This window comes from Gracilinanus agilis, chromosome 2 (assembly GCF_016433145.1).
Source record: "Gracilinanus agilis isolate LMUSP501 chromosome 2, AgileGrace, whole genome shotgun sequence".
Taxonomy (NCBI): domain Eukaryota; kingdom Metazoa; phylum Chordata; class Mammalia; order Didelphimorphia; family Didelphidae; genus Gracilinanus; species Gracilinanus agilis.
In genome coordinates this window covers 130,114,800-130,126,910 of record NC_058131.1, presented here as the reverse complement: position 1 = coordinate 130,126,910, position 12,111 = coordinate 130,114,800, and the positions used below count along the sequence as shown (strand labels likewise).

At 44.8% G+C, this 12,111-nt stretch overlaps 1 protein-coding gene across 1 annotated transcript in view; it reads left to right on the top strand.

The window, feature by feature from the left end:
* The first annotated feature begins 642 nt into the window (after nt 1-642).
* Nucleotides 643-12,111, top strand: part of JAG1 (jagged canonical Notch ligand 1) — a 42,262-nt gene continuing 30,793 nt past the window's right edge. The window contains exons 1-7 of the mRNA XM_044659493.1: nt 643-1,176; nt 1,978-2,283; nt 2,816-2,925; nt 3,057-3,382; nt 3,736-4,030; nt 8,767-8,821; nt 8,952-9,014. Of these exons, the coding sequence (XP_044515428.1) occupies nt 1,099-1,176; nt 1,978-2,283; nt 2,816-2,925; nt 3,057-3,382; nt 3,736-4,030; nt 8,767-8,821; nt 8,952-9,014 (1,233 nt within the window). The 5' untranslated portion in view covers nt 643-1,098. The remainder of the gene's footprint in view (nt 1,177-1,977; nt 2,284-2,815; nt 2,926-3,056; nt 3,383-3,735; nt 4,031-8,766; nt 8,822-8,951; nt 9,015-12,111) is intronic.

The window sequence follows — 12,111 nt, the reverse complement described above, 5'->3', positions numbered from 1 at the left end:
CCGACAGTTCTTCCCACCCGCCCGGCGTCACCACGGGGGAAAAAACCGAAATTCAAGCCCTTGCCAGCGCCAGGTCTCTAGACACACATGCATCTGTCTCCTCCCTTCTTCCTCTTTTGCTTTACACACCTGAAGGCGCCACGTGCCCCCCACTCCCGGCTCACTTTACCCGCCCCTGTAGGCGCGTTCCAAGCTCTAGCCCACGCGTGGGATCACATGTCACGCCCCCACCACCACGCGGATCCTTGGGGAAGAACTTTGCCAAGGCTAAGGGGAGGGACGAACGCGAAGGCATTCACATATACACACATCTACACACATTCCTAATTAGTCCACTCTCCCTCCCCCTCAACCCTAATTCCAGTAGTAACCCCTCCCCATCTTTTCCATCAAGTCTCTCCAGTTTGCTTATTTTATCGCCCCATTTAGGTGTGTCTCGCCCCAATAGCACCTCTCCACGGTCTTTCCCCTTCCTTCTGGCCCCTACTAAGGATCTTGTGGTGGCTTAAGCCCCTTGGTCCTTCCCAGCCTGGGAGAAAGGGAGGAGGGGGAGTGGGCGTGCCCAGGAGGTCCCAGGAGAGGCACGCCCCCTTATGAATATTAATAAGGGGCGCATGCGCCTTCCTCCCGCGGTCGGATAGAATTAGTAAGTCTCTCAGGCTCCGACACTGTGTGAGCCGGGCTGGAACGCGAGCGTGGTGCAGGCGCGTTATTGTGTTACCTGTGAGGAAGCGGTGGCTTTTTTTTCCCCTTCCTTCCCTCCCTCCCTCCCCCCCTTTCCCTGCAGCTGATCTGAAAGGGAATAAAAGGCTGCGAATAATCATAATAATAAAAGAGAGCAGCCAGAGAGGAGGAAGAGGAGAAGTAGGAGGGGGGAGAGCGCAAGAAAAAAAAAAGACGAAGAAGAAATCAGAATAATAAAAGGAGACTGGGCTCTTTTGCATTCAGGACCCGGACGCTATTGAAAGGCTTTTGAAAAGTGGTGTTGTTTTCCAGTCGTGCATGCTCCAATCCGTGGAGTATTTTAGCCGGGACGCGGGGGCCCCAGCAGCAGCGTTCAGTGTCTCCGCGACCGGCAGCAGAGGTTAAGGGAAGGCGATGCTTTTACCACGGGCAGCCGTCCGGACTGAGTGCTCTTTAAGTCTGATCATCGCTCTGCTATGTTTGCGAGTAAAGGTACGTTGCACTCCCTCTGTCCTACACTAGAATGTTAGAGGAGTTTATGTGCATATGTGTGTTGTGGCCTTGATTTTTCCTTGGTGAGCCGGCGTTCTTCCTAGCTTTCTCCCCCACCCCCCCTTCCCCACACACATACCGGGCTAGTCACTTTCTCAAGAGTGGACAATAAAACTGTTTGCACCTTGGACTTCTGTGATTGCTTCTTGTGCCTCTTCGTTTTCGTCTCTCCTGCTCTCCTTTCAGGAATACACGTACACACATTTTATTTATATATGTATACACCTATACTATGCCTAGATAATTAAACTCTTCTCCCCTTTGAGTGGTTTCTTTTTCAGATGTAGTTCTCGTGCGCTGGGGACTTGGCTTAATTTTGCCTTAGTTGTTCGGCGGCACTTCTGCTCTGCCTTCCCTCTTGCTCAAGATTTTGTTTCTCTGCTTGTGTTCTGTTAATGCCTTCTTGGTTTGACGTTTGTCTAGCGCTAACAATCCCTGCCCTTTTAAGTTGTTGTTTTTTTTTCCTCCGTCTCCAGGCTGGGGAAAACAATCTCTTGAATTTCATTTTATAGTTGTTGGTGGATTTTTTTTTTAAATAGCGTACTCAATTCCTTAATCTTTTTTTTTTTTAACTGGGAAACGTATTTTCACAGTTGTCAGGATGAATTTTACTGTTGCATGTCTAGTCAGTGGGATGAGGTTTCTATCTCCGCCTTCTCTTCATCCCCCCACCCCCTCCAATTAAAAAATAGCCTAAGATAACTTTTTCGGAACTCTTTTCTCTGGGGGGGGACTTAACAGGTGTCCTCCGCTTCTGGACAGTTCGAATTGGAGATCTTATCTATGCAAAACCTGAATGGGGAATTGCAGAATGGGAATTGCTGTGATGGCTCCCGAAATCCAGAGGATAGAAAATGCACCAGAGACGAGTGTGATACTTACTTTAAAGTTTGCCTGAAGGAGTATCAGTCCCGGGTCACTGCTGGGGGGCCCTGCAGCTTCGGATCGGGATCTACGCCTGTCATCGGAGGGAATACCTTTAATTTGAAGTTAAATCGGAATAGCGAAAGATACCGGATTGTTCTCCCTTTCAGTTTCGCCTGGCCGGTGAGTCCCAAGTTCTTTCTTGCTGTTTGCTTTTCCCTAGCGAGCGGCATTTAAAGGTCTCTGTCCCTGAGCGTGTGTTCTCTTTAAACTCCCCTTTGGGAAGTGGGGGTGGTGAAATCTTTGCTGAAAGATTCGCGGAAATCCCCACGGGAGTTATGGAAAGCTCCAAATCCCCGCAGAACGCGGCGGCGAGCAGGAGCGGGCTGCTGGCTAGGGGTTTTGGAAGGTAGATTTATAACTGTAAAACTGTCTTGCTTGTTTCCTGAGCGTGCAAAGTTGAAAAAACTTGGCTGGTTTGCACTGTGATCTTATGAGCAAGATGAAAAAAAAAAAATCTCCTGCATCAGTTATGCAGAATGGATCACTTTAAAATGTTGTGCACTTAGAGAGCCTGCTGGAATTAGGTCTCGGTGGCGCGCTCTAACTCCTTTCTCTCTCCCCTCCCGCACCCCCAGCCCCTGAGGAAATAAGAGGTCAGGAGTTCATTATAAATGTGTCGTGTTTTTTTTTTTTTTTAACCATTTAAATCTAGTGTACCAGAGAAGGGAAAATGCAGTTATCGCATGTGAACGCCATCCAAATTGGCACCCTCCCCTTTTCCGTGAGCGGGTGGGGTGTGTCCTCACTGGAAGAGAGAGGAGGGTAGGAGAAGGCTGGAGAGAGGTTGCCTGTTTCCCGCTTCTCAAGAGGGAGACTTCCCTGCAAGGACCAAGTTGTCAACGTTCGGCTTGGGGTGCAGGGATCGTCGTCACCCCGTCTAAGTTACTTTGCAGCTGCCAGGTTTTACCGCAGCCAGTGGTGGGGAAGACCCCTGGGAATCGGAAAGGCTTTTTGTTTGCTTTGGGAGGGGGTGGGGAGAGTGTGCATTTTTCCCACCCTCGTCCCGTGCTCCTTCCTCTCCTCTCTCCGCGGTGTGGCTTCGTTTTCAGCGGTTCCCTGGCTCCTTGGAACAGCTGTGTTTTGCAAACTTCCCTGCTAAGTGCAGACCGCAGAGAGGAGGAGGTGGAGTCTGGAACCATGTGCTTTGGGAGGCTCAGCGAGGAACCGCCAAGAGAGCCTCCGCCTTCTTCCATACCCTGGAGACTCGGCTCCCGGGAAAGTGACCCGGCCTAGGAAGAGTCTGCAGCCCCGAACCAATTTTTATTTCTATTTTGAGGGTGGGGAGGGGAGGCTTGCCCTTTAACCCTTTTTAAATAAAGGCCTCCTCCGGGGGACTTAAGTATTTTCCACTAATATTTGGGCGTCCTTATGTCTTCTACCATCCAATGCAAAAGTGCATAATTAGATGGCCACCCTATGCCGCTTCCCTCCGGCCCCCTCAAAGGAATCTATAATCGGACCCTCGTACAATATAGCAAGACTTAGAGGAAATTAGTGAGATGCATCCTCTCTCCAGGGCATGCCGAAATCTCCAGAAACTGTCTCAAAGTGGGGAACTTTGGATTTTAAGAGGGAGGATGGGGGGAGTTACTGCTGGCCAGGGGCAGGGACGGACCTGCAGGGCACCAATGGAAGGGCAGCAAAGCCGTGGGTCTGCCCTACGAGAGGGTGGGTGGATTCGGTTCCCGGGAAGAATGCATTCAGCCATGTGCTCTCGAATCGTGCCCTCTGCTGCCGCCTACCTGTGGTCCCCGAGAGTCGCAGGCTGTGATTTCTCCTCCGCTCTCAGAGCCCTGGAGAGGGAGGTGTACTTCCGCCTCTGCGGAGTGCTGGGGCAGGAATCAAGTCCGCATTTTCTGGAGGTTCCGTGACAAAGGGTAGCTTAACAAAAGTGTTCTCTGTCGGGACCCTCGTGGGCCTCCCTCACTGGGGCGTGTGCTTGAAAGGAGATAAAACTGTTATCAAATCTGCCATCCAAGGGAGAAAGACTTTTTCTAAAAATCTGTGGTATGTGAAGTTCTCCCAAAGTCCGCAGGGCTGCCCCTGCCCAGGGATCCGGAATTTCGGAAGGGCAGCTTCGGCTAGACTCCTATTTTTCCCCACTTTCAAAAAGAAAAGTCTCTGAGCAGCACTTCGACGGAACACTCATTTTCTATTCTTTAGACCCTGGGCAGGTCACTAGCTGCTCTTGAACCTGGCCTGGGTTGGATTTGAGGGCCTCCGTCCGTCCCAGCCCTCTTCCCCCGTCCCCATGCTGAGCCACTGTCTTGTGAACACAGCTACATGGAGGATGGGCTTTGCCGCAGAAGGATATTCCTATTTATGTTTCCTAGTTAAAGAAATGACCAACTTAGGCTGAAGGAGAGAGGAAGTCATTTGAGGTTGGTTTGGGAAGGTGGAAAAGGCTTATGATTGGTGAGGAGAACCTAACTTCATTGTAGAGCTTTATTTCTCGAAATTTGGGAAGAGTAAACTAGAGCCTCATGATTGAAATGGGAGGACTAGACATCAGACATGCTAGGGGTGTAGGATGTGATTCATAATGTAAAATATGTGATATAAAAATGATTCATTTTTTAACAGGACATTTGTTGTTGTTCCAGGACAACATGGGTTAGGTTACCTGCTATCATAAATACCTTGGCAGACTTTAAGTTTCATGTTTAATAACCTTGATTGATGTTGCAAGTGGGAAATTTGAGGCTTATTTTTTCTTAAACATAATTTGAAAGTGTCAAGTTTGGTAGTTTCCCTTGAAATATCCAAGGGTGGTTAGCAAGGTATTTATGTTAGTATCGAAACAAAAGGTGCTTGATCATTCACCTAATCTGGTAATTAAATAATCATAAAATAGACTTTAGATTTGAAGGGATGGCCTTGAAAATTTGGGCTAGGGGAAACTGGTCAGGGCATGAAATGCAAACTTTGAAGTTCCAAGAAGTCTGACTTAGTTGTCCCTCCAGCCCAGTAAGTTCTGCAAGTGCAGGCATTTCACTCAGATAATGACCTTGATCAAACAAGGATTTTCTAATGCTGGAGAGGAAGAGGTGGAAGTGATTTAGCAAGATATGAAATGCAAAACACTTTCCAGTGTTAATATATTAAGCCCAGGAAAAGTTTGGCCTGCCTGCCTACCATCAGTATTTTGTTACATTTACTTGGCTTGGATGACCCTGACCCCATTTCATAGTTTTATTTATTTTTTAAGTCATTAACTTTATGCCCTTATTGTAAACTTTTTTTTGAGAAATAGGTTTATGATTTTGGAAAAGGGAGACTGTATCTCCCAATAATGCCCTTTATTCAAACAAGAAGCTGAGGAATTATTTTGTAACCAATCAACCTTATTAAAGTGCCCTCCCAAATGATGCTGATCCCCAGTTATTGATGGCTTTTTTAGAAAATCTATTGGAAAGGCAGTAAGATGCACTGAAACAAATGGCTAATGTGGAGTTAGAAGACTGATTCTGTTTTAAATCCTAGCACTGCCATTTGTAACCTTCATAACTGTAAAACTAGGGGCTGGGTTGGACTAGATGGCCTTTCAAGATGCTGTAATCCTATAATTTCCTCTACAGGTCCTAAAAACTTCTTTTAGATCTCTAGAAAAGTAACAAGTTAAATTGTATTGATGAAAAACATTCAGCTAGTTAAGGCTGAGCTTTCTTGGCCCAAGGAAGAGATCAACACACAGAAAAAAAAAATTAGAATTGTTTTTAATTTAAATTTTCCCATAGTGCAGTTAAGTCTCTCTTGTCTGACCAAACACCTTATTGGATAGTGATAACATTAACCCAGTATTTAAAACAATTGTAAAGATCAACTTATAGTTAAGCATAAATCATTTGAAATATGAGCTATGTGTACCAACGAGGCTGCCAAACTCTGACCTGCTTTTTGCTTATTTGGTGAATGAACCAACTGCTACCCTCTGGAGACCTTTATGTAGAAATGCAATGCCAAAATTTTAATCTTAAAAGTAATTTTACCCCCTTTCCACACCTTGATCTATTCCCCAGATGTTCTGTCTATACCTTGTATGCACATAAACCTGATGTTTCTGTACCAATCCTTTTGGATTTCGGCTCACATCTCCCAGAAACAGGTCAAGTGTTTCCTGGGGATGTATTCAAATAAATACAATGCATACAAACATGGGGCATGTGCTTGCTCCTGGCAAGATGCTTTACATACATAGAGATGTAAAACATACTTTGCCCAAACAAGCTACCTTTAAAAACACAAGTGGGAACAAGTAGGGTTGTTGTTGTTCCCCCCCCCCTTTGAAAACAGCCATAGGCTTCAGGGAAATAATGGAAAAGAAAGTCACTGATTGCTCTACCTGCTGAAATGGCTTGAACTAAGGTGTCTGGAGAAGGAGTTGTCAAATTCCCTCGTTTTTAAGGCAATTACATTTACTATGTTTCTTCTCTTGCTAGGTCAGGTGCAGGTTTCTCTGTTCACTCTTTTCCTTCCTGTAGGTCTGTTGCCCTGTTTCCTAGCAACTTATTCAAACCTCCAATCAATTAAATGAATTTACAACCCACCAACCACACAGGCAGTATTCACCAGGGAATAAAAGAAAAAAAATTTTTTCCTACAAAATGAAGTGTGCAAAGAATATGTATTTAAAGGACCAACCAGTTATTGCTACTTAAATGCACAAACTACTGAAAGTTCAGATTAACTAGAAGCACTTAAATGTATCCAGTACTGGAAAGTTTTATACCCAATGGTAATGGTAATGTCTTTTAAGACTTTCCCCAACAGAAGGGCAAAGGGAAAGAGTTTAGCATGGGAAAAAAAGTTATCAAAAAAGTAGCCAAGGCAACAAGGGTTTCCACCCCCCCCCACCCCCTTTTGATTCTAAAGCAGGAATGCAAACAGAGGGCTGAGAAAAGGATGCATGGGCAATGATGGTGCTGGACATTTATTGGACAATCGTGGCATGTCCAGAATTTGGTTATATTTAAGCTTTAAAGATTAGTCTCAATTTGGGAGAAAGTATAACTAATCTAATGATCCGCTTAATCCCCTAGATGTGCATAAAATCAATTTGGGAAGATTTAGTTTTGTGAATTGAATTGCCCTTGTTAAGAATCTTACAACCTTATTTGACTCTGCCAGGTTATCTCAGCTTCCCAATATATGGAATGACATTCCTTGGAAATATGGGTTGAGCTTAATTATATATGACCCATAAATAGAATTAACATCAGTTCTCTGGAGTTGCACAGAACTAATAGAATGCCTCTAGGTGAGCAGTTAGATGATCATTGGCCCTACATATTCCTCTCTGGAGGGGAGGATATGATTATAAGAAAGTGGGGATTTAGAAATAATGCACCTGGGCCTTGAATCAGGGCCCAGAGAAGCCTTGTTGTGGTCGGGCCTCTCGTGTCCAGTTACTGATGGTGCTCCGGAGCCCTGTGGTCCATGTTTTCACAATGTAAATGACATTCATTACTGGTATGGTGGAGAGAGAAGAAATTTTAAAATGTGGCCAGAAGTGGTTAAAGTGGTTTGTAAATAGTCAAACATTCCGAGTCCTCTACCAGCTCAACCCAGTTTTTATGCACTTTTGGTAAATAAGTAGAAGGGCTTCTTGTCCAGGCTTGCTCTGTGTGAACCTGAGTGTTGTGCTTGGCTGGCTTCTAGGTATTCTATCTATTAACCTTGCCACCCTTTTGTAACTGGTGCATTTAATTATCAGTGGGATGCTTTTTAAACAGGTAGGGGTAATGATAGGAATAAGTATAGTAATTTTTTTTAAGAGCCTATAAGAAAGGATGGCTTCTGGGGGTCTGCCTTGGTAGGGTTTCCTGGGAAAATAACTTTGTCACCAGATAAAGTTCTATTGAGACGTCCGGCACACCACAGCTGAAATCACTTTTCTACCACCAAAGTCTATTTAAAATTGGAGATGTATGCTATAGGTTAAAATAAGGGGGGGAAGTGGATTTGAAATCTTTGAGGCATTGTTGGGTTAATGCATGCTAGGCCACCCAGACAGAAGCAATGCTGGCTAATATTAACCAAGAACAATAGCTCGGTCGTATTGACTGCAGGGAGGATTACAGAACATAATGGGGCCCATCCAAAAATAATGCTAATACAGGACAAGCAACAGGAAGCTGCAGTAGACTCAGCAGAGCCCAGCTCCCAGACAAACCGTGGACTGACTTCACACAATGGCAGCTCCAACCCATTAGGTATTCACAGGATGCTCATTATTCTAACAGGCTTGCCAGATCAGAGCCCGGCCTGGTTTTATTGGCTACAGCAAGCCCGCAGTTAGGGTATCGGGACGTTTCGTGTTCATCATTTTGGCAAGGGGTGGGAGCCAGTGGGGGAGAGGGGGCAGCTGCCTTAGAGTTCTTGACTACAGCTTTGTTTTGTCTGGGGCTGCAGAGAGGAAACGACTCCTAACAGCACTTAATACAATTACTCTTTTTTTTTTCTTTTTCTTTTTCTTTTTCTTTTTCTTTTTTTTTTTTTTTTTTTTTGGTAGTACCCTCCTTCCCTCAGTGTCAGTGAGGTGCTTACCTCTACCAGTGCCAAGAAAATGTAACTTTGTGACATCTAAATGTTCCCCATCCATAGTCCCACGTCCAGCATCCGGGAGTGTGCAGGGGCTGGACCAGAGAGGAGTGACTTAGTGGGTCTTAGTGGGGAAGGGGCCAGCCTGCCCTTGCTCTGGTCTCTAAGACAGTCCTAAGCCTTTTAAGGAAGGAGGGGGGATTCCCTCCTCCGAGCTCTAGCTCCTCTTCTCTCTTTTCGCCTTGTAGGTGTCTAACCGAGCCTTGGCCCCATTAGGGTTAGAAAAGAGGTCCGGCTTCACTCCACAAGAGGTGATAATCATTCACTTTGCAAACCTATTCAGAAAACTGTAAAGGACCCCAGCGTTGCTCCCAGGCCATTGTTCCTGGATGATGGGGGGAGGGGGGACACTCTGTAACCTTTAGTTGGATTTGGTGGGGAGGGAGAGGGAAATCCTTGTAAGACCAAACCACAATGGAATGTTTTGAAGTCCAGCAATGGCCCAGTTTGGCCCTGGGGGGAATGGGACCTTCCAAGAGGTGAAAACTCCAATTGTTTAGAAAACTTCTCTCCTCTCTGGTGATGATTGAGCAAATAGTTCCTGTGCTTTATTGGGTGGAGGGGTTCTAAAATTCCTGAATTTTATGAGAATGACCCCTCTAACTGTTGGATTTGGTATTCAGCTGCTAGTAGCGTCCTTTGATAGCTTTAAAGGGAGGTATTTAAGGTTAGGGTGGGTTCCCCCCCCCTTCCCTCGGGGTATTCATTAAACTGCTATGGTTTGAACATTTACATACTACTTGTTGGATGTTTCTTTTAAAATCAGCCTTGGTCTCCCAGAATCTCAGCTTTCTGGTCCAGATCAGATTTACAGTGGCTAATTGAGTGTGACTTTATCATAGTTCACTGCTGATTTGTGGCCCAGGACCTTACTTTGATGGAATAAGGTAGTTGATCTGGAATTTTTGTGTCCAAATGTATATCTGGGGATGGGCAGAGGTCAGGGGTGGGCATGGGAAAAATCAAACTTCCTCAGCCTGAGTAGTCATTCCTAAGATATCTTAGTTGTTGATCTATAGAGTGGGGGGCCCTTCCTATACCCCATGAAGTGCATAGGTTACTCAAAGCTTGCTTTATACCTGAATAGCTGGGATGGACTTTGGGAGAAAAACATACCTTTCCAGCAGACACATTTCTCTGATGGGAGTAATCTGAGATGGTGATTTTGTTCTGTCTTAATATGTGTGTGATCAGTCCAACAAATAGTTATTCCAGGCACGGTGCTGGAAGATGGAGCCCTAAAAATGTTCCCCTTCCTTGGGGAGGGGGGAAACATTTTCACAGAAAAGTCATGATGGATATATTCAGGTGATATGGAGAGGGGAGAGCACCAAGCCCTGGAGAGAGAGGGAGAAGGGCAGATCAGGAGACGCCTAGGATAAGAGGCGACCTGGGAAGGGAGCCAGGGCTTCTGGGCATCTCCTCAGCTGCAGGGATGGGGGAAGCTGGTGCCCTGCACATAGACACAAGCTTCAGGGAAGTGTGTTTGAGAAGCCATTAATGACTGGAGGGCAGCATTCATGAGTGAAATGGAATGAAGTGAAATCAGTCTAGAAAGATAAGTTGGAGACAGGTGGTGAGGGATGCTAAAATACCAAACAAAAGTTGAGGGGATTATTCTATGTAACAGTAGGGAGCCAGACCTGCTGGAGTAGGAGAATGGCCTGGGTAGCCCTTTGCTCTGGGAATAGCCATTTGGAAGATTTGTGGAGAGGGTAGAGATGGAGGAATGGATGGCCTGTCCTCCAGGTGATAGACATGGATGTCCTAAACTGAACTGGAGGAAGGGTGGAAGGAAGAGTGGGGGTATAAAATAAAGGAACCCAGCACCCCTTCTTTCAGATTCTGGGATTCCTCGAGGCCCAAATTTAACTGTAACCACTAAATGTCAGTGAGATAAGAGTAGGATAAAAGTAGTGAAAATAAAGGCAAGAAAAGACACATAGATGTCTATATAGAGACATATAGAGAGAGACACACATATTTATATACATAGAGTAGAGTCACACAGATGCAAAATTTAGCCATTTGTTTGAAAAATTCCCCAGTCTGGTATGTGGGGATGTTACCACCACAAAGTTTTTTTTTGCCCTTCCTTTCCCTCAGGGTGAGGAGGTGTTGGTAAACAACTCTTGAGAACTCACTCCTCTAACTCGGAAAGCTTGGGAGACTAAGTACTTGATCTTCCAAGGACTTATGCAAGACCTAAAGGAAAACAGCTTTGAATATTAATAGCTGCAAAGTGAGCTACTTCATCAATGAATTCCTGTCTATTTTTTTGGCTTAAAATTTTCTTTTACTGAGGATCTAATTTTTAAAGCTTGTGCAAGTCTGTCAAAACTTTTAGTATCATTGCCTTTAATCAGAGGATTAATTACATCCACATTGTTGATGAGAAGGTGAAGGGCACAGGTAGCAAGCCACACTGCCAGCAAATGGAGGACTTAATTATAGCACAAGCAAATGTGGTGCCTTCATTTTATTTTTCAGACTTAGACCTTTTCCTCAGTTGACTTCTGAAACAGCAGATTATTACTGCTCTGAAAAAGAGTCCTGTGATCTGTAGGAAATCCCAAGAAATTTTAAGAGGCTTTAAATAAGGTGTAACTTTCACTAATAAAATATTAACAACAACAACAAATAGTCTTGACTGATAGCCACAACACAAGAGGTGAGGCCATGTCTCAGCTTGCCTGGCTTTGCTTACTTTTCTAAGCATTTTCCCACAGTTATCAGTGAAGGAAATGGAATCCCAGTCAGCTTTGAATATGAAACATATTTAGGCCATATTCCAAGGCAATGCCTATCACTAAATAGATTTCCATTCAAAAGACTACATGCTGTGTCATGTCGTGAGAAATAAGGCCTGCTTTAAGTCTTGAAGTTAGCTTTCTGCCTACACCTTACAGGTGTTTACTTTTCCTACTTAAATCATTGTTTGTTTCTAGTAACATAATATTTAATCGATGTATTCCACTATCACAAACGGTTGATATCTAACTAGGGCATAGCAAGTATGTGTTAAGTAAATAAGCCAGTACCTATGATTCAGAGAATTTAAAATTCTTCTCCCCTTTGTCCCTCCAAACACACACACACACACACACACACATACACACACACACACTCACACTCACTCACTCACTCACTCTTCTCTGGTACCAAAATAGAAGAAAGTTTATTTAAGCCTAGAGTTTTGTGACTCTGACCTTATAGTGGAATCACAAGTGAAGATTTAACCAGGTTGAAGTAAAGGTGGGAATTTGCGAATGGACTGATGTTTAGGAAACTTTCCTTCCCCACCCCACCCCACCCCACCCCACCCCTCTCTCTCTCTCTCTCTCTCTC